The 23447-nt window shown below is 45.9% G+C and overlaps 1 protein-coding gene across 1 annotated transcript; it reads right to left on the reverse strand.

The window, feature by feature from the left end:
* Window positions 1–264: 264 nt before the first annotated feature.
* Window positions 265–23016, reverse strand: spdl1 (spindle apparatus coiled-coil protein 1). The gene is made up of 14 exons (XM_034092312.2): window positions 22932–23016; window positions 17790–17951; window positions 16838–17014; window positions 16443–16637; window positions 12358–12507; window positions 11593–11691; window positions 10862–10972; window positions 10556–10696; window positions 9258–9364; window positions 8790–8910; window positions 7861–7927; window positions 3863–4075; window positions 3704–3767; window positions 265–507 (listed from the first exon to the last, which is right to left on the reverse strand). Exons 2-14 carry the CDS (start codon window positions 17949–17951, stop codon window positions 360–362), a joined length of 1755 nt encoding a protein of 584 aa, XP_033948203.1. The 5' UTR covers window positions 22932–23016; the 3' UTR covers window positions 265–359.
* Between the last annotated feature and the right edge of the window lie 431 nt (window positions 23017–23447).

Below are 23447 nucleotides of genomic sequence, written 5' to 3' on the forward strand. Positions count from 1 at the left end.
ATGAAACAACATACATAACATTCATCTGGCTGCTACTTAGGAATTATCTATCTATCTATATCATATTCCAATCACCTGGATATAGACTCTTATTGCACTATTTCACTTTTTGAAACTATTTTTCTTTTGTATTTCCTTGCACTATATTCTTCTGTTTCTCTGTGTTGTTGTGTTGCACCGTTGGAGGAGCCTGTGACTACTCTGTAGCTATGTTCGTATGACTAATAAAGAACCTTGTATGTTGCAAAAAACGTTTAATACGGCAACAATTTTGAATACATTTATAGTATATAGAAAAATACATTTTAGTCCAGAGAATAAAAATAGAAATATAGATATAAGCAATATCTGTACGAGTGCTACTGCTGAGCACACTGGTTCTCCATGGTGCTGGTGGAGCCCACGTGAATCACCTCCACTGTCCTTGGCTTCTTTCTCCTCTCCTCTCTCTTGTTCTGCTGCTGGTTCTCCTCTCTCTGCACCTCCGTACAGTCGCTGCCAGGAGGGCTGAGGGCAGAACCACAGACGTCCACAGGTGGAAGAAGAACTCAGATATAAGTCAAAGTAGACATTTAACAGTGTAAACATGCCGTGTTACAAGTAAAAGTCTTACTTCAGGAAAAGTACAAAAGTATTGGCATCAAAATATACTTAAAGTACCAAAAGTAGAAGTACGTGTACGTAATGTCCCATTTCAGAATCCTATATATTAAATTCGTGGATTCTTTTTTTGATGCATTAATGTGTTCATCACAGCTGGTAAAGGTGGAGCTACTTTTAATGAATGTATATACGGCTGCTGGGTATCTTGACGTATCATTAATATATATCGTAGTTTATTTATTCGTTTATTTAGATTTTGTTTGGCCAATAAACTGATAAGCGTAGTTACTATCTAGCAGAGGTGGGACCAGGTCTTTGCGCTCAAGTCCGAGTCAAGTCTCAAGTCAGGATGGGCAAGTTCAAGTCAAGTCCTAAACTTTGACAAAACGAGTCTTAAACAAGTCATTATGTGCTTTTTCACCAAATGTAAAGACAATCGATCAACAGAATAACACTTAATAATCAAACTGCCCTTTATTCGTCACATTAATCATTTCATTTTCTCTCTGCTGGTAAAGTAACGTGTTTCTATTTAAGAGGGATCAGTGAGGTGAGGCTACCGTGAATAGTGCTGCGGACCTGGACTCACATTCAGGTGCAGGTCCGGACTCAAGTCCAGAGGTTCAGGTTCAGGTCCGGACTTAAGGCTTGTGTCAAGTTGTGTGAGTAACTAAAGTGAACTTATTGTGAGCTAATTATCAATTGAAAATAAACTCGTAATCAACTCAAATTCAAACTCATCAGGTTTATTGCGCTCCCTTCCAACTTGTGTCTACATTTCTCTACAAATGTAAAAAAAACTGTTTTTGCCACTTAGTCTACAAATGACTTATGACAGCAACTACAGTGAACTACTACAACGTTCAAACTGTTATTTCATTCACCAAACTAAAGTAACCGAACAGTCCCTGAGCTGACTGAGCCTACATCCCTAAAGCGTTGCTGAAAGGTAGAGTGTAGAGTAGACTATACGCATTACACTGTTACACACCTACTATACAGTATAGGCTACACTGTAGTGACTGTACAGTCAGAGTGTACTGTACTGTCTGGACACCATGTCTTTTCTACAACTCTACATGTGTACATTATACAGTACACACTACATACATAGTGATGTACATACATACATACCATTTTGATACAAATGTCAGTTAACTTAAGCATCTATCATCGATGTCACTCGGACAGTGAGGAGACTGTGGACTGTCAAGACTCAAGACTCAAGATGCAAGAGAACAAGTCTAAGTGTTCTTGTTCAAGAACAGCAGCATATTGACATCGTCTGGGTGAAGTGTTGCTCTTTCAGCAGACACTACATCACCAGCAGTGATACGTTCACGTTCCCGCACAGGTTACACTTCGCAGTATCTAGCGGCAGTCTCGTCACATGGTCCCACACCTTACTGGATTTAAAGCCCCGCGGCATGGTGGTCACATGACCCGGGCCGTGACGCCGTAGACCAAACAAAGGAGTTGGCTACACTACCAAATATCCAATATGGCGACGAGCAGCCCACGCTGTCCACTATGTCTAAGCCAATCACATCGCTAGCTTCCCTTGACGTCACACAGATCTCGCGAGCAGTTGAGATATTTTGCGAGACTTCGTGAGTTCAATAATGGCCGCCATATCAGAAGCCGACACGATGTTTTTCGTCTTTTCTCAGCGCAAATCTCTCGATCTATGGAAGGTTTTAGATGGTTTAGAACAAAAAGGAGAATATACGCAAGTTCCGGTTCACGACGTTTCGGTTTTTACCGGATTTGAACCGAAACTTTTTACAAGTCCAGTACCGGTTTGGCGTACCGGTACGCAGCACTAACCGTGACGGTTTGATTCAGAAGGAGTTTAATGTTTAAGATCCCTGATGTTGAGGTGACAGAATGTTTATCACTGTGTACAACATGTTGTGAGGGACCCACAATCTATCTTTATGCAAGGGATAATGTGCAGCGAGGCGGTCTCTATGGGGAAGAGAGCACCTGCATCTAGGTCCCTCTGCAGGTGGTACTTTAAGTATATTTTGATGCTAATACTTTTGTACTTTTACTTGAGTAACATTTTGAATGCAGGACTTTTTATTGTAACCGAGTATTCCTACACTCTGGTACTTTTACTCAAGTACAAGCTCTGAACTTCTCCCACCTCTGGCAATAAATCCTGAGTGGTTACCAACAAAAAAACCCTGCTCTGAAGGTTATTTTCATTTTACAAATCCTGCACTCAGCTTTGCTTTCTCCCATATCACTGAAAAGCAGCAGACGCTGCTTCTTTTTTCGGTTTCTGCTAATTTCTTGACTTTTTCCGACGCGCTTGCATTTAAATCCGTCTCCTCGTCGCTCTGTGTAGCTGGCCTGTACCACTACACCTGCTGTGCCCCCCACCCTTCTTTCACATAATGGTATGATCCTAGCGTGTCCTCGCATATGATTGGCCGCATGGTGGCCCAGCTAAATAAAGTCCCGCCCCTGCCTGCAAGGATTCTCAGCAAGAGTAGGAGCGGCTGAAGATTCTGCTCTCCCCGACGGGAGGCTGCTCTTCTAGCGGCATCTCGCGATCGGCGTGTTGGAGACCTCTGAATTAAATGATCAAGTCACCTCAAGTCAGAAGGCTCAAGTCAAGTCCCGAGTCATTGGTGTTCAAGTCCAAGTCGAGTCGCAAGTGTTTTGTGATTTTGTCAAGTCGAGTCCAAAGTCATCAAATTGGTGACTCGAGTCCAAGTCATGTGACTCGAGTCCAAGTCATGTGACTCGAGTCCAAATCATGTGACTCGAGTCCAAGTCATGTGACTCGAGTCCACACCTCTGCTATCTAGTAACTAAAGCTGTCAAATAAATATAGTGAAGTAAAAAGTACAATATTAGCTTCCAAATTGTAGTGGAGCAAAAGTATAAAGTAGCATAACATAAAAATACTTGAGTACAGTACAAGTACCCCAAATAAGTACAATAATTGAGTAAATGTACTTCACTATATTACACCACTGCAAACATGCAATAAAACAATATCACGACTCAGCAACAGAGCGTGCTGTTGGACTGACTAACTTCCTGTACAGGTTTCATGTATCTGTTCTCGTCGTGCACACATACTGACCTGGGGTTTGGAATCTCAGTAGGCTTATCGTCACTGATCTTCACACACTTGGCAGGTCGTGGCTCTGAACAAACAAAACGAGTCCTTATTACTTTACCTCCATTTTGCTGATGTGTGTATTTCTTATGTAAAATAACTTCAATAATCAGCCCTACTAACCTCCAGTGTGCTCAGTCTTTGTGGAGCTCTTTGTCTCAGCTGAACTTGGCTCAGCTGTACTGTCTGCTTCAGCGTCAGAACTTTTTACATTTGAGACGTCTATCGCCACGGCAACACCCTGCTCCCCCTTGTGCAGCATGGTTTCCTCAGAGGGGGGCATGATGTCAAAAGGAAGCTTCTCTTTCTTTCTCTTCTGGATCTGATAATTTTTTGCTTCAGACAGAGAACAGATGAGCAGAGGCAGCGACACACACACACACACACACACACACACACACACACACACACACACACACACACACACACACACACACACACACACACACACACACACACACACACACACACACACACACACACACACACACACACACACACACACACACACACACACACACACACACACACACACACACACACACACACACACACACACACACACACACACCGCCCTCTACTGGACTCTATGGGTACTACCTCTTAACCATACTATGCGAGCATTCACCTTCTGAGATATCTATAAACGTAGCCGGCCCCTCGGAACCTGAATGCGCGCGCAAGCCATAAGGCGGCCACGCCTCCTGGCTGCCATCCTTTTCTCTTCAGCAAGCGAGCAACAACTGAAGCAGAGAAAGTACAACGTTTGAAAGAAGAAGAAAGAGTTGTCATACCTCCATGGAGTCGCCACTTCTAGAGACCCGGGCCTGTCCTTCCTGTCCTGGCTTAAAGGTGACATGTCATGCTTTTCCGGTTCTCACCCGTCCCCTTGTGTGTTATGACGGTTCTTATGCATGTAAACGGTCTGCAGAGTCAAAACCCTCAAAGTGCACCCTGTAGCGAGTAAAACTGTAACACAGAACGCCTCCCCAAAACGCCTACTTTACTTACTGTGTATTGTGACGTAGGAATGGCCAGTAGCCGCGCCCAGAAGTATAACGCGATACGGTCATAAGTTACCCGGAACCAAATGGACCAATCCGTGGAGCCGTTACGTTAAGCCCCTGCTGATTGGTCCAAATTGACCAATCCACGGACTTCCTCACACACTCAGTGCAGGCAGCTCAGCTGATCTCTCCTCCGGGCTGCTGCTGATAACAGACAGTTGGGATCGCGGCAAAAGTCTCTCTGCAGACCCATTCTCACAGCGTCTATCAACCTTTTCCTTACTCAATATCAAGCCACACTTATTGTTTTTACTTCGGCTGTGACTTTGTGTGTGCTCAGGGTGAGTTTGGCTGTGTATCGCTAAACAAGGAAACCACACCTCCACGGAGCTCAGCGGGATTCACAACGTCCCGACCAATCAGAGCACACTGTGCTCACAGGGAGGGGGGGGGCTGGAGCTGTTGGAGCTACAACGAGCCGTTAAAGGCAGAGAGTGAAATTCAGTGAATACACGTAGTTTACAGAGATGCTGTTTGAGAAACCAGAGTGAGTTTGGAAAACTGCACAATATAAATACTAGTAGAGCTCAACAATGGAATGATGATCAGTGGAAATGGCCATGACATGGGACCTTTAATAGCGGGCGTGAGTGGAATAAACCGCAGAAAGTGCTGTCAAAGCGCTGTGCGGGTTCAAGAGACGCTGTTGTCAGAACACATACCTTGCCTGGTATAATAGCTCCGATCAATGCGTTTCACCGTCTGTGTGAAGACGGCGTTATGACGGTCCAGAGAAGAGGCAAACACAGCCCAATTGATCCAAGTGGATTGCGGTCAATTGGAAGAAGAGCAGTCCCATAGCTCACCAGCAGGTGGGGTATCTGGGGGTTTTGCTCGATGCAGGCAGACTACGTGCCACCCGGTCAGAGAGCAGACAGTTTGCAGACTGCGAGAGGGGGCAAAGGTGACAGCTTTGACCGTCATGCAGACTCTGGGTCTCATGGCGGCTGCTCACCTCGTGGTACCGCTGGGGTTACCCCCCCCCCCCCCTGGGGCGGGTGACCTCCTACGTCGCGGTGTTCGAGATGCATCCGTGACAGGATGGGGGGGCCTGCCTAGAGAGCTATAGGTGGTGGCTGGCCTCTGACAGAGACTCGGCACATCAGCCTTCTAGAGCTACGGCAGTAGCACTGCTCCTACAGCACTGCCCTTACTACAGGGCAAACATGTGCTGGTGAGGAGCGGCAACCGCACCACAGTGGCTTACATGAACAGGCAGGACGGAGTCAGCGCCGCCGCCTTGTTAGCAAAGCGGAGAACCTGTGGTTGTGGGCCTCAGAGAATGTGTTTATCTCTGAAGGCCCCCCACATTCCAGGACTGGAGAACAGGGGGGCCGGCCTCATGTTAAGAGGCGGGCCCCTGCCAGACGAATGGTGGTTCTCCCTGGCTCGGCAGGACACTTCACCCTGGGGGGTGGACACGTTTGCACACGAGCCATGGCCAAGATAGCTGCTCTATGCCTTTCCACCGCTGCGTCTCATTCTCCCCCCCCTAGTGGCTGAAATATGTTACAGCATTACTACGTCTAAAACTGTTCCAATACAAATATTTCATATATCAATATTTTACAACTCTGAATAATATCATGTTTTGTTGGAAATAATTTCATTTTTGAGCAGTCGCATGTTGTGAAGTGTGTGTGTGTGTGTGCGCGCGCGAGCGCGCGCGTGTGTGTGTAAGGACACAAGTTCCCTCCCTTTTTCTTTTGCATATAAGTGATTCAGCTATTGTATTACAAGAATATACAAGATGCTCCAGTTGGCACTGACTCCTATCGGATCTGCCACCTCAGAGAAGTTTTTCTGCAATTAGGAGAAAAAGATTTTCCTCACTTGCGGTTCTTCACATCGAGGACGCCATGACCGCACAGCTGTCACCTGAGGGGATCGTGGACATATATGCGGAACGTAGAAAAAGGGGTCTACTTCTGCACTAAGTAGGACACCGGTTAATGAGATTGTAGCGTGTTCAAGTAACCAAGGGATATAGTAGTTTAACTACTATATCCCTTGGTTAAAACTTATCATGACTGTGCACATCTTATACTTATTTGATAACTACTGTAGTTATCAAATAAGTATAAGATGTGCACAGTCATGATAAGTTTTACAGTTGTAATGCACTGTTGTTGGGGGGAAAGACCGCCCCTTCCATATGAGTGTGTGTGTACGGCGGGCATGAGGCGTGCATGACGAGACGAGTTGTGTTCGTATGTGGAAAAGTCACTCAGTGCGGTGAACGCTGGCTTTATTGCTACTGTATCCGTAGCACCCCACGCAATAGTTGGGACTGCGTGCTGACGTCAGTAAAAAAGGTTTGCCCCCCGAAGCGCAAATGTCAAACTCCGCCTATGTCTGACACCCCCCTGGACATAATGCACGTATGTTCTCCCATGCTCCTTGGGGACCCGGGAAACATGGTGCGCAGGAAGCCCCATGCAGGGCTGGAGGACTCTCCCTCACTATTTTCCATGCACACTCTTCACGAGGTAAGCGTGTGTGAGTGTGCTCTACCAGCCAAGTAAGCTGCGGCCCGACTTCTCCACGGTCTCAGCCGGAGGAGAAGAGGTTGCGGTGCAGTGGCTGTTAACCAAAGGCCGGTCAGGGGCAGTGTGATGGGTCGATGTTGTTGGACGACAGGGCGTTTATCCATCAGGGCTTCACCCACTGTACCCATCGAGTCCAGTAGAGGGCGGAGCCTGTGTGAGATATAACGGGGGGTTACGTATTGTAACCCTAGTCATACAAGCACAGGCGGAGCCCTCTACCTGGGGCCCTGTCTTTCCTATGCCGCTCGCTGAAGAGGGTGTAGGATGACAGTCAGGAGGCGTGGCCGTCTTATATACGGTGGGCTTGCGCACGCATTGAGGTAGGCCCGCCCCAAGGGGCCGGCTACGTTTATAGATATCTCAGTAGGTGAATGCTCGCATAGTGAGGTTAAGAGGTAGTACCCATAGAGTCCAGTAGAGGGCTCCGTCTGTGCTTATATGCCTAGGGTTACAATACGTAACCCCCCGACACCGGCAGCCTGCCTCACACTGAGCCCCCTCTTACCTTTAGGCTCGTACTTGTGTTGCAGCTCCTCCACTCTGAGCTGCAGCTTGATCTTTTCACTCTGCGTCTGTGGCAGAGAGCGGTGACCCAGTGTTAGGCTGTATCTCTGACACGATAACATTCACAAAGGACGCAAAGCGGAATTACGCCTCGCAACATTTGTGATTATTGCGTCACTCAAACTAACTAACTAATAATTAGCTAACTAACTAACCAACTAATAAGCCATGGCTTATCGCCATGGCCACCTTGATACCAACAACGTTTCATCACTGTTTCAAGTGGCAGATGTTCTTGCGGTAAACTTATCAAAATGATTTACAATGGTAGTAATACCTAGTAAATAGCCTTAATTATTCCATCGTCAGGTCTGTCCGCATGACGGCAAGCAAACTGTTTCTGATAAGAGATCCGATCAATCAGGTTTAGGCTAAACTATTGTGATAGCTGCTCCTTCCATGCGTAAAATATGAAACCAGCCACTTGTTTTCTCATGCCAGACAGCCTATGGTACACATTCATTTATAAACATCGATTTTCAGCCGGTCTCTGTACAAATATCAGGTGATGTCGAGCTCTGGGTTGTCTGATGTTTTCTGATTCAGCACGTGAGTGACTGAAGGAGGGGAATCTCAACGCTGATTGGCTGTTGCAAGACAGCGTCACACGCATTGTCTCTTGCTTCATTCGCGCTGAGGCATTTGCTTTACTCTCGTCACCGATGTTTGTGTGCATCTCCTGGCATCTTTCCCTTCCTGTGTGAACGCACCATCACATGGATCATTGTGTTTCTACTTCATACATCAGGCCGTTAGAACACACAGATAAACATGTTTCACAGTTCCCTACACCACAACGCTCTCTCTGCACTTTACTCCCTGTTCTTTACCCAGAATGCATCGGGTGGTGGTGCTCCACAGAGCTGTTACCTGTTTGAGCAGCCGTTCAGACGAGTAGAGCTTCCTCTCCAGCTCCAAAGCTCTCTGACTCTCCGACAGAGATTTCATCCTCTGCAGCGAGAGGTCGTCTCCCAGACGCTCTGCATCCTTACTGACACACACACACACACACACACACACACACACACACACACACACACACACACACACACACACACACACACACACACACACACACACACACACACACACACACACACACACACACACACACACACACACACACACACACACACACACACACACACACACACACACACACACACACACACACACACACACACACACACACACACACACACACACACACACACACACACACACACACACACACACAGTTTTATAACCAATCAGGCAAATACTCATGTGTCAGACCTCAGGCGTCTTGGAGCGGTACATACTCCCTGCACTGCGGCAGGAGCAGGCAGCAGGACTCACACAGTGTTGCTGAGCTGCATCTTCAGCAGGTCGGTGTAGTAGGTCTCATCCTGGCCCTCTCCACCTTCTGCTGGACCACGATTGGCCAGCTGAGACTTCAGCAACATCTGAACACAATAAAGAGACGAATCAAATGCATGATTCAACCAACGTGTATACATGTAGTGTTGTGCTCATCGTCGCCGCCCTCCTGGTGAACCACCCTCTGCTTGGTGTCTGATGTTTGGATGAGAGGGAATATCTCCATGTCTGCTTTTCTCTGCGTCTCCACGTCACGACAAACCGCATCACTCCTACATGTATTCAAGTTAGCACTAGTTGATATCAAGAGAATCCTGGATCTAAATATTATATGGTTCACCATTAATGCTTTCACAAATATTAACACAATGAAAAATGTGGATAAGTAATCATTGGAATGACGACTTATGGACCAAGTGGTTCAAAGACAAAACCAGAACAGCTAGAACAGTCTGGGCAATTCAGAAAATGGCAGGACTTTCCTGTAACGCAGTCTCTAAAAGCAGGCGCTTTTTCAATATCCTAAATCTCAGATGTCTAGCCTCATTTCCCGATACAACATATATCATATAGATACATCACATTCTTCGTTCAGGCTGCTATGATTCTACCTGCTTCACGTGCCATAAAGGCACCACACTGTTGACTGCCCGGTGTTGGAATATCATTCTTGTGATAGTATAATACTCCTATAATTAGTGTAGCTCTGTCTTTATCTGACACTGCTGGCTAAGCTACACACAATCAACACATGAAGAAGAAACCAGCGCAGCACTCATGGATGGAGCGGCACGCAATGATTTCAGAAACATCAGCTGGTGCGTCCCTCGCACGCTGCGCCTCACACGTTGGTGGACTTCCTGTGATGCAGGTTCCTCCAGCTTTTCAAACACTACCTTTCAGTAGGTTCCAGTCCAATTTCCCTCTGGCTAAAGATACTATCGCCCAATAGTTTAAACATTGGTAAAAGTTCATAATCGTGTTTGTCCCTTTAAATTAAAAAACATCAAGGATTCCAAGGAAGCGTGTACATTACATCACATCACATGTCACTGGTTAGACGCTTTTATCCAAAGTGACATACTCAGTACTGTGGGCAATCCCCACAGGAGCACTTTGTGAAGTGTCTCACAACGACATGCTGACTGCAGCGGGGTTTGAACCTGACCCCTGATCCCAACGCACAACCCACTGCACCACACGCCTCCCATAAGATGGATGAACATCAAAATGGTGTGCAGTAGTTTGAAATTAAGAAGTGGAGATGAAGCACTCACCTCCACCTTCTCCAGCCTCTGCAGCTTCATCATGAGGTTCTGGATCTCCCCGTTCTTCTCAGAGAGCATGCACTGCAGCCTCTCCAGCTGAGCGGGGTCCGCCCGGGAGCCCTGCAGCTGCATCAGAGTGGCTATCTGCACCTGCAGCAGGGATAAGAGATAGCACCCATCAGCAGTGCACCGGCACAGCACGGGTACAGCACGGGTACAGCACGGGTACAGCACGTGTACAGCACGTGGACAGCACGTGTACAGCACGTGGACAGCACGTGGACAGCACGTGTACAGCACATGGACAGCACGTACCTTCATGCGCTGCAGCTGCTGCTTGCTGAAGGCGTGCTGCTTCTGCAGCGACAAGTTCTGGACCTTCATGCTGATGAGCTGCCTCTCCATCGCTGCACGCTTATCCTCCAGCTGACACACACACACACACACACACACACACACACACACACACACACACACACACACACACACACACACACACACACACACACACACACACACACACACACACACACACACACACACACACACACACACACACACACACACACACACACACACACACACACACACACACACACATGAATGCCACCGTCTTTGCGTACATATTATTGAGGTGACTTATTGTAAGGTTACAGTTCTGTTTACTGTTCTTCTTTATTTAAGTGCTATTTTATTAGTCATGCCAGGTAATGCTGTACTAGCCTTCAGTGCCCAGAGCCACACATAGTTCTTCCCCTTTGGTATGCTCGTAAGATGCTGGAAGCCTGGATGGCAACATGTTCGAGTTCTACTCTTCAATGCAGCCTTATTGAATAGACTACTGAATCTTGAAGTGGGAATCGCCTGCTGCGACGCTGTGTCTGGCTTCAAATAGACCCTTGTTTAAGTTTTATGAAACACAGATCAAAGATATGCTTGCATTACAGATGACTGTCCTTCATTTGGACCTGTTGAGACTGGAAAATGAGCATGCTTTAAACTATTGAGTGTTCTCCTTGATGGAAGAGGCTCTGTGTGTCTCTGACCTCAGCGAACAGAGAGTTCCCTCTGCTGCTGGGGTCCTGGGCCTGCTGCAGAACCAGGTCCAGCTCAACCTGCAGGTCTCTGTTGGCCTCGCGAGCTTTCTGAAGAGACAGAGACAAAAACATCATGAGAAGTGCTTCCATGCGCTGACAGTAGATATGGTGCCGCGCGCGTATTCATTTCAGGTAACATGCAACTTATTATCCTCTACTAAAGTCAGAAGAAAGTGCAACATTGATTTGTGTCAAAATGCAATAGGGAAAGTGCTGTACCCGTGTGCCATGTGATCTCCGCTCTGTATCTATGACGGATTGACCTGAATGTTTTATGTGTATTATCTCGATGCCCAAGACACATTTCTCCTAAGGGAGACAATAGAGCTCCATCTTATCTTAATATAGCTAGGACTGGGCAACATATCCATATTATCAATATATTCTAAACAAGTCTAGATCTAGTATTATGATCTGAAATAACTGTTCACAGCTTAATGGGCTTCATGTCATTTGAATTCTTTAATCACCAATTCATTTTCTCCACCTTTCGGATGATTATTTATCAAAATGGTGTCAATAAATTACACCAATAGTCAACCCGACAATATCAACACAACATCCAAATATATTTGATACACCTCACATCAGCCAACCATAGGTGAAAGCTCTGAGCAACACATGCATGCTGTTGAGAGAAGCTTCTAGAACGCCTGGCCCTTCACACTGTCTTATGAACAGCGTGTTAATGTGGCCGGCTGAGCGGAGGTTCACCTCTAGCGCATTGAAGCAGGACACGGCCTCCCTCTCGCGCTCCTCCTGGTCCTCCGTGCCGCGCTGTAGGTGGCGCTGCAGGGTGCTGCTGGTCAGCTCCAGCTGCTGCTCCCGGTACCGGCCCTCCTGCAGCGTCCGCTCCAGCTCCACCTGAGACAGAAACATCCACCAGACTGCTTAATACCACCGACAATGGCATCGTGCTGAGGGAGCTTTTTGAGTTCACCATATGTTCTCCTTTGACAATCTCTTTCTCACAGCAGCTAGTTGTCCTAAATGAGTCCTACATGGCGTTGGAGCTATTCATTGTTGTAAGGTTAATGGTCTTGTGCTTTCGTGGAGCAGACATGATGTTTCTCCATTTGTAGCGGATGTGTTTAAAAGAATCCTATATATCATGGGTCGGCAACAGGCGGCCCGCGGGCAATTGTTGGCCCGCCAGCAATACTATTTGGCCCATAATTTTGAGAATCAAAAATAAAATATTAATAGTTTTTTTTTTTTTTTTTTACAACATAGGACCGACAGTCGCACATCAGGGTTTCCGTTAGCCGGTAATTACCGGTTTTTATCTGGTACAATTAATTAAAAACCGGTAAATTCAAAAACCTGCTGGTCAACATGTCTGGTAATAATTAGGGATGCTCCGATAGATCGGCCGCCGGTCATTATCGGCTGATATTCACTCTTAATAGTTTGATCCGTGCTCTCTATAAAGGCCGATCAGGAGAGCTGGATCTGATCCATATGGACAGAAACGCGAGTGAAGTGTAACCGGACCTGAGAGAGAGATCAGATCAGCTGCTGCATAATCACCTGAAGCCCTGCCCACTGTTTAGCGCGCTGCATGAGAAACTGACGGGCTGTCAGGAGAGAGGGAGGATTCCTTTCTCCCGTGTTATTACTTTTTTTTTTTTTTACTTTTGAATAATGTACTTCATCTACTACAAGTAGTTTGTTTGAATGTAATAATTATGTTGTTTGTTGTTTGTCGAATCATTTATTGAAAAATGATTATGGGAGGGGAAGCGGCGCTGTGGAAGAGCAGAGTGGCGAGGGAGAGCTGTCATCTTCTCTTTACACGCTTCAAACATGTATTTATCGAGTGATTTTGGAAATAAAAGTTCCATATTCTGAAAGCCAAGACTTTGTTTATTTTAAAATCAAACTAAACACCGGAATCCCGAAAAACTATTTTTTTACGCAAATCCACGTTTATTTCTAAATGAGCCGTTGCGACTTCCGACTGATTTCGATAGAGCGGGTCACATAAGGTAAATGTGTGGTTGTGGGGAACCAGGTCAATTAAAGTACTTATTTAACTATTAATTACATTGATTTTGAGTAAAATACTTGGTTACTGATTCATTTAGGTTATAATATATTAAATTGCAAAGCAAAATGCTGTAATTGATTTATTTTGTCCTTTGGTATTTTTTAAAGGTTTTCAACCTGAAAGAATCCTAATGTGTCCTTGAAAAGTTGAAATAAAGAAAAGGAAAAAGGATTCCAGTTGTCCATGCGTCCTCTGTTGCCCCTCAAGCCTCTCAAATGTGCAAACACTCAAATAAATGCCAAAAACCCAGAGAACTTGACAATACTTATCAGAATAAAAGTATGTTAAATAACACTGCTAGCTAGTTAGTAACTCTACTTTACTCAGTGGAGGCTCGTCCATTGAGGAAAGGGAGGACCATCCTCCCTACAATTTCAGAGAAAAATAAACTTTGAAGAGAACAATAAATACACCTCAATTTAAAAGGTAAGTCTGTTAAAATACAGATAATAGCCCCGGCTTTGGGACTGAAATGGGGCTAGAGAGGACGAGCCTCCCTTTGGGCGGGTCTAGCCAGAGGCTCTGGATTGGGCGCCTATATCATCAGTGAACCAATCAGCGGATCTGACTGCGCATCAGTGTTGATGGGGAGGGTCATCAGCAATATCAGAGTTTTTTCTGAACCGGGGCGCTGCGCCCTCTTACCAAAATCAATTCCTTGAATTAGGCTTTGATTATATTCTGGCCCGCCATCTTGTGGCTCAGAAAAAAATTGGCCCAAGGCTAAACTTACTTGCCTACCCCTGCTATATATAGTATGTTTATCTTTTCCGTTTGTCTCAGCCCCTCCTCTTCTATTCTTGGACCCTCTGCAGACCTCCTGACTTTTGTACTTCGCTGCAGACTGCTTGACTCTGTAACGATTTACCTTCTTGCAAGAATAAACTCCATAAAATACTGTCTTTCACACCAACGCGGTTCCCGCTCTAGCTCCGTGCTAGAGCTTTTTTGGTTCGGAACCGGTTTGTCTTTTCAGCCCCCGTATTGTTCACACCGCCCAGAGGCCGACTGGTGCTGCCGCTGCTGCGTCATGACGTCACCGTTCACGTCACTGATTTTCTCCCCAGCGGTGCTCACTCTGGGCCGTCCCTCCCTGCAGGCCGATCACGCAGACTGCGTGGGACCTCACCTCGCGGAGGGGACCTCACCTCGCGGAGGGGGCCTCACCTCGCGGAGGGGGCCTCACCTCGCGGAGGGGGCCTCACCTCGCGGAGGGGGCCTCACCTCGCGGAGGGGGCCTCACCTCGCGGAGGGGGTCTCAACTGTTGTGGCGCGGCACAGTTTTGCCGCTGCGACGCTCCACTAGCAGCGTATTTTTCAAAATGATTCTACTTGTGATTGTCATGACAACCTGTGCAGCCCATGTATTGATTCCATCCGATAGCTGCTATAATACAAAACAAAACGTCTGCCTCTCTCCACAATGATCAATGACAGCGAACGGATGGTCAAAGTAAGGCACAAATAAACAGAACCACACGAAGCCTGGTTCGTGTTGCCTGACTTTATAAAGTGTGTGGTTGCGTTCTAGTCACTTTGCTCAGCACTACTGTTTGTTACAACTTGCCGTACTCGCCTTTAACTGTTAGCTCAGGTTAATCTCGCCCCCCTCCTCCGACGTAAGCGTGACGTATTGGTTCTTGCTTCTAGACCGACAATTTTTCGGTGCTTGAAACGAACCGGATTCCGGAGCTTAGAGGCGTGAACAGGAAAAAACTGTGCTTTTCAGGCTCTAGCTCCGAACCGGCCCTGGAACCGCGTTGGTGTGAAAGCCCAATTATTCCAGGAATCTTCATTTCAGTATAACGGAAAGGTTTCCTCTAGAGATGTCCCGATCCGATCACGTGATCGGGGATCGGAGCCGATCACGTGATTTTCAAAAAATCGGGGATCGGGATCTTTTTTTTTTTTTTTTTAAGAATTTTTTTTTTATTATTTAATGTTACAAAACAAAAATTACCATGTTCACGTCTTAAAGTCATCCTGAGGACTTGGTTTAAAATTACACAACATCATGTATGTGTTGCTTTCTTTGGGCTTGTTTTCATAGACCTGGTTGCTTATTCCTCTGAAATCTGGCAACAGAGTGGGCGCAGTGTCTAATAGTAGCAGTAAGCTAACGAGAGGCTACGTTCAGCTGGTGACTCGGGAGTCGGGACAGAGAAAATGTCAGGAGTTTGGAAGTATTATAAAATTGAAAGCGAAGGCAGTGTAACAGCCAGATGCAATGTTTGCAAGGCAGAGGTTCCGCGTGGTGGAAAGAACAGAGCTACGTTCAACACGACCAATCTAATACGCTACCTGAGAAACAAACACCAACAACAACACGGCGAGTACACAGCGGCCACTCAGGTAACGGCACTGAAACAACCGACACTTTCAGAGACTTTTAAAAGGAGAGAGAAACTGCCCCAGAACAGAGAAAAGGCCAAACAAATAACTAGATAGCTGAATTCATCGCATTGGAGGACCAGCCGTTATCTGTTACCTTTTTTTTTTTCTTAATGCATTGCATAAAGATCGGATCGGGAAAAATCGGTATCGGCAAATTGTCAAAATCAAATGATCGGAATCGGATCGGGAGCAAAAAAAGGTGATCGAGACATCCCTAGTTTCCTCCCCATTTTGTTATTGTTTACGGGTTTGTCTCAGTACATTTCCACCACATCACAGAAAAGTGTAAACCTTCTCTGGGAATAAAGAGTGGACACAGACTGACCCCACCATGGATACTGGGAGCTCTGCTCACCTTTAAGGTCTCCAGCTCCATGACCTTCAGCTGCACCTCCATCATCTCAGAGGTCATGGAGCTCTGCGTGTTCTCATTCAGAGCTCGCAGCTCCTCCATCTTGTTGTTCAGGGTCTCCGTCTGCACCTCCAGTTTGTGCTCCAGCTGCTTCTTACTCAGCTGGGATTCCTCCAGAGCCGACTGCAGCGCCAGCAGCTGGGTAATGCCAACCAACACATTCACATCAGTGCTTAGGAACATGCAGGAACATGTTTACTTGACAACCAAAGCTTTTGTTGTTATCATAGTAAAGCATAAAAGGAACGGATATTCTCGTCAAAGTCTCACCAAGGCTTTGAGCACCATGGAGCATGTCTGATTGTGTGTGCGTGTCCTGCTGACATGCTAAGCCGTACCTTGCTGTTGAGCTCAGTGAGGGCTGATGTGCGGCTCCTCTCCAGATGTTCCTGCTGCTCCTCCAGCTGCCTCCTCTGCTGACTCTTCAAACACTCCATGTCCGACTGCAGGGACTCAAATATCCGCGTCTTCAGCGCCACTTCCTTCTGCAGGGAGTACTTCTCTTGCTCCAGCGCCTTCCAGACACGCATCACACACAGACAGGCGTTTCAGTTGGAAACCATTCAGAATAATCCCAAGGGCCACTCTGTCGCCTGTGCTGTTAGCCCGCAGGCTGCTAACGGCTAACGTGTCACTGCTAACGTTACTAGCTCTCCTGCAACATGCATGGTTTTATCTACAATGTCATGTTTTAAAATGTAAGGGAATGCCCAGAGGATCTGTGTTCCTCCCAACCGCACTTAGTATCAGCGGGAGATGAAGTTATGCTCAAGCACCTATTATAATTACTTTCAAAAAACGTTACACCATGATGTTTTATTTCATCACTATATAGTGACATATTATCAACGTAGTACAATGTCCACATTTTTACTTATTACTATTATTATATACACTCGTTAACTTAAAAACACTTTTCCCATATATTCTTATGTTAATACAAATATTTTAATGTTTTTCATCTTTCACTATTTTGTTTCCCCCTGGACAAAGAAAGCATTTTCATTCTGGTTTTCAGAATGTTGGAATCCACCAACATCTTGACATTGCCACTTATTTTTCATATCTGATGATTATAAATTGAGATTGTACTGACATCGGAACAAGAGGTGTAATGCTACCCCTCTTTTTGACCTACACACTGCCCCTTTAACAAAGACATGCAGAAACGTTTCTTAAGTGAAATCAAGCATGCCCTTTATGGTCCTTGAGGCGATGTAACCGTGAGGAGGGTGCATATTGAAGTCTGATGCTCGGGCTCAGTTGACCCTCGATGGTGCGGAGTCTCACCTCCAGAGCGTTGGTCATCTCCACCCTCTGCTCGTCCAGTCGGCTCTGCAGCTCCATCTGCTGGTTGAGGAGGTCCAGCCCGGCCTGAGCCGCCTGGTGGACCTGCTCGTCCCGCTCCCTCAGCTGGCTCCTCAGGCGCTGGCTCTCCTCTTCTGCTGCCATCTGGAAGGAATAGAACACCTTCAAATCAAGCATGTTGTTTGCCAGGAATAAAAGTAATAGTTAAATGTTACGCTAAGTTGCATTTTTCTTCACTGGGCAGGTAGACAAAATAACCACAAGATAATAGGCTTTTCTCCTTTCTTATTTTGTGTTTCTTATGGCGCTTTTCCACTGCAGGACCTAGCACGGCTTAGCACGGCTTAGTTTGGCCTTGATAGGCCAGGCTCACTTTAAGCTGCGTTTCCATTACAGTTTAGTAACTGGGGTAGTTACTAGTAATGCAGTGCGGGCGGGGCGATCGGCTGTTCGGCGGGCGGAGCGACGCTGCGTTAAAACTGCCGTGACGTCATCTTCAATAACGAGATAAGTTTGTGCCCCGATGGAAGGCTGACAGGCAGGTAGGCCATCCAGTTACTTTAGCCGGGCCGACTCAGATGATTGGTCGTGCTTTTTACAGCACTACGGCTTCCACAGATGACTTTTTTAATGGATTTTTTGTCAAAGCACTTCAGATATTCATTGCTATCGGGATGTTAAGAGCATTCCATGGAATATAACAAAAAGTGTATCTCGAGCCGGTTTCTCAAACTTACCTACCCCACCTTTAAAGGTAACCTCAACAGGTAAAGTGCACCACCTACTTTTTGTTGTTGTTGTTGTTGTTGTAGTTGGTGTTGCAGCTTTGGGTGTCTCTTTTGCTTTGAATAGCTTGGCAGTGTGGTGCGCAACTGAGGATTCATCAGAGGTTCAGCAGGTGAGTCCACACTCCAGAGGTGAGGCTCTGTAGCTGAGTAAAGCGAGGTATGGCTCTGAGCCTCTCATCAGCTTTCTTTAGAAGTTGCTTGAGAATGTGAACTCCCTTTTCAGCGTTCCCATTTCACTGTGGATAATGAGGACTTGAGGTCACATGCTTCAAGTCGTACTGTTCTGCACATTCTTGCCACTCTGCTGTTGAAACACGGTCCGTTGTCCCTCACTACTGTGTTAGGTATGCCATGTCTGGCAAAAATGGATTTTGAATGTGTTATGGAATAAATGTACCTATGAAGTTGACCATCCCCATAATGCGAAGTACACAGTCCGTCTTGTCTGTGGGCCTGTATCCTGTTTGGCTCTGATCTTTTCTTGGTCAGCTTGTACACCTTGTGCAGAGAGCTCGTTTCATTTCAACCCTTTATTTATACAGATAAATCCCATTGAGATCATTGATCTCTTCTTCAAGGGAGACCTGCTCAAGTAGACATAACATAAACATAAATAGAACAACAAGAAGTTGTCAACTTCTTGAACTCCAAACTGGCATTTGCTCTTGTTAAGCTTGAGTCCATACTTGTGCGTGCGCTCCAGCACCTTTCTCAGCCTCTCATTGTGTTCTCGTAGTGTCGAGCCCCACACAATGATGTCATCAACATGTGCTCGAACACCGTCCAGCCCCTCAATGATGTGCTCCATCGCTCTGTGAAGGATTCCGGATGCTGGGATGATCCCAAAGGGCAGTCTGAGGAGGCAGTATCTGCCGAATGGTGTGTTAAAGGTGCAATACGTGGTGCTGCTCTCATCCAGTTTCAGCCGCCCAAAGCCTGGAGACGCTTCAAGCTTTGGGAAGAAGCGGCACGTGCCATGATTCCCCTTGTGATTTCCTCACGCTTGGGTATCTCATAATGTTCACGCTTGATGTTTTCATCGAGATCTTTTGGGTCCATGCACACTCTTAAATCACCACTTGTCTTCTTGACACAGACCATCGAGTTAACCCAGTCTGTTGGCTTGTAACGGAGGTGATCTCTGGGCCCTAGATCTCGGCCTCCGTTACGGGTAATATAGTAGGGCTGAACGATTAATCGATTTTAAATCGAAATCTCGATTCGCGATTTTTTTAAAACTTTTTTTATTTATTTATTTTTTTTTTTTTTACAATTTTTTTCTTCTTCTTCTTGTGTGTCAGTCATCCACATCAATCAGAAGTGCTGTGCCCCACATGTACCAGCCATTGTTAATCAATCAGAAGTGGCCCATAATAGAAGGTGATAGACAGATTGATCCAATCACCTGCCAAGTGCTTTTGAAAGTGCCTGCCCTTTCCAAATGGCTTCCAAGGGAGCTCTCCTAGATAGTTTGGTGAAACCAACCATCTGGGTCAGGTTAGTAATGCTCCATCACATGTTCTACATCTAAAAGGGTGAATCTTTAACTGAAGCTTGACTTTAAAGCAACGGAAGTGTCATGTAAGTTTAGTTCTTTCACTCGTAGCTCGGGCTGCGGGGTGCTAGAGACGGGAGCACGTTGATACGACCTTCCTAGCCGGAGTTATGGCCGCATTTTACAATAAACTTCCGTTGGGTCGACATTGCACAGGAAGCATATATAATTTATGTAACTAGTTTGTCTGTCTCTGTTTCCATGTTAAAAGTGTTCCCCTTCCCCATGTCTGTGGCTGTTGAGTGTGTGCACCTGGTGCCCTGTGTTGTCTCCTCGCCCCCGACCTGTGTCGAATGGCTGATTAGTGTGTGTGTACTTAGGGTCTGTTGCCCTGTCTGCTTGGAGGCTGGGGGCCGTGCACAGGAACAGCAGGATTGAGGCTGTGTCCTGTGCTCAAGTTTAATAAATGCCCACACCGGGTTATGTCTTTGGACGTTCTGCCTCCTTGCTTGGTGCCTTGGTCGGGCCGCTCAATTGTCAGTCTCACATGGCTCCTCAACCTTTCTTATCACTCGGAGCATTGTCGTTCTGTCGAGCTCTTTCTTTGAGCGATCTCTGAGTGGCGCTGGAACTCTTCTTGCAGCATGCACAACTGGCTGTGCATTTCCTTTGAGCTGAAGGGCAACACACCAACACCCTTAAACACATCTGCATAACTCTGTACGATGCAATCAATAGAGTCATTTGGTGTACTCACAGCTGTGTTGATGCAATACACTCTCTTGACAAGTTCCAAATCGTCACATGCTTTATCACACAGCAGTGAATCAAGTCCATCAGCCACAACAGAGAAAAGTAGGTGGTGCACTTTACCTGTTGAGGTTACCTTTAAAGGTGGGGTAGGTAAGTTTGAGAGACCGGCTCGAGATACATGTTTGTTTGTGTTAGTTATTTTCCCAAAAATACATATCTGGAGACTGGCTCTTTTTTTTTTATAACAGTCTTGGATATGTCAAAGATTAGCAACAAAATAGATTTTTTTGCATTATTAGTTTTTGCACAAAATCAGATTGAACAAAAAAGTTACAAATTAGTCATTCGGGACAAAAAAGTCCACTTCCAAAAACTGCTCTAAAATGACAGCTGTTCTCACTGTAAACATCGCGTTGCGATGAGAGCAGGTTCTAAAATAATATCCAGGGGATGCATGCAGAGCTGTCATTGGCTGAGATAAGTCCGGCCGTGCGTCACGCCTCCACCGTTCCCGGAAATGCATCCGCGGAGGGGCCGTGGAGGAACCATCAGTGTATCCTCGGTTAGAGCTCCTCCAGAGAGCCTCCTCGACGCTCGATCCTCGGTCCTCAGTGTGCATTTAGAGAAATGAGACGTCCTTCAAAATGGCGCGCTGAAATTCATTTCCGGGTCACTACCGGAGGACCGAGGAGTCGAGGAGTTGAGGAGGGGACATTTGAGTATTGAGAAGCCTCTTAAGACTTTAGCACGGAGCACGAGTGTGTAATAGACCAACAAACAAAACAACATGCAACCTTTCAAAATGGAGTTCGCTACAGAGCTCAGGAACCGTTTCAGCATTGATATTCAAATGACTTAGACACTAGTGATGGCGAGATGAAGCCTTATGAAGCTTTGAAGCTTTCCAGCCAATTGGTTCGCAAAAGGGTTCATCTCATGAGGCTTCATCATGGGCTTCATCTGAACACAAACCCCCTGCTGGTCAAAGTGTGTAAAACTGGCAGATTGGACATCTCAACAGTGTGCTATCTCATACCGAGTCCCCAATGAGTAAAGCCTTAGAATAACTCTAAACAACGAACATTAAATCATATGTTCATTTTAACAATATTGTATTTATTCCAGTTGAATGATTGTGATTGAAAAGCCTAAGGAGGCTGGTAAACATTGCAAAGAGGGATTTGTATTCCTTAATAATATTCGTAAACTTAACCATGTTGTAGCCTGAGAAAGGCTAAACCATATCAAAGAATACATTTATTAACTACATTATCTCATTTAGCTGTAGCTTTTATAAACAAAAATAAGTACGTATTGGGCAGTCGTTGAACCAGGGACCCTGCGGTCATGAGTCAACTGCTTTCCAGCTGAGCCACAGCACACACACTAAAGCTCCTTGAAAACACTGCAACATATTTATTCCTGTATTTATTCATGTTTTTATTCCTACATTTATTTATGCTTGTATCCATTTATACTTATGACATGTTCCGACCTCTATATAAGTGAGGGTCTGAGCTCTCTTGATTCCATTGTGTCACCGGGCCCGGGTGCAGGAGGGGTAATATGGTTCTTATTATAGATCCATGGGTATTATGAGCATTGTGGTTCAGCGGTTCAACCGATCGGAATCGCTTCGTGAAGCAGTCACGTGGTATCGACAGGCAGCGAGGCTTCGTTTGTCATCGATGATATCACTGGCCCAAAACGATACAAGCCTCGATACAAGCTTCACAAAAAGCTTCGGGGATTACTCGACACACGCTCCGAAGCCTCGGTGCAATACGTAACATCACTATTAGACACACATAGCACCGGTCCATTGACCAACTGCTTGACACAGAGTGCAAAGTCCACTACATTTAACGTTAAAGTAGCGTTTAACGTTACTATTAGACCACAACACACAACAATGGCTTCTGAACTAGCAAGCTATGTCTCCAGATATTTTTTTCATCAGACGAAGAGCATCCAGTCGTGAAATGTGCTTTCGTTGGTCGTCTAGGGTACTTTAGATGGCATTACTGAGTTCATGTTAACAATGGCATACAGTTAACACTTTACGACGGTAATAGTAAATGTAGTTACCTTGACTGTGATCAGTCGTCTGTTGTATTTACAGGTTATGCTGTCAAGCCGCCACACAGTTTGAATCCGAGTCCCACCAACTATCGCGACACAACACGATAGCTTGCCCTAAACGAGAGTTGTTTCTGATTGGCCAGGAAGGGCCAGAGGCGTGGAAGGTGGAAAAGCTGTTTGTGTGTTTCTGTAGTGGAGCATCTATAGAAGAGCATCTTCGGTTTAATGGCTGGGCTCCATGGGTGTAAAAGACCTTTAACAGAGAGCTCGAGCCATTCAGTTCATTCCAATTGGCAATTGCGACACAATTATTACGTGTTGATGCTTCCAAGTGTTTTGTTCTTTTTAGTCAATAAATGTAAGAAAAGATTTAGTGTAATGGGTTGCTAAAATACATTTACTTTGCATTGTCTACCTCCTTTGCATTTTGGAAACAGCACAGATACACACAAAAACTCAAATTGTGTAAAAACATCCTTAACATGGAACCATGCTGCTTATCAACATAGCAGTATTACCTTC

Source organism: Pseudochaenichthys georgianus, chromosome 10 (assembly GCF_902827115.2).
Source record: "Pseudochaenichthys georgianus chromosome 10, fPseGeo1.2, whole genome shotgun sequence".
In the NCBI taxonomy this organism is placed as follows: domain Eukaryota; kingdom Metazoa; phylum Chordata; class Actinopteri; order Perciformes; family Channichthyidae; genus Pseudochaenichthys; species Pseudochaenichthys georgianus.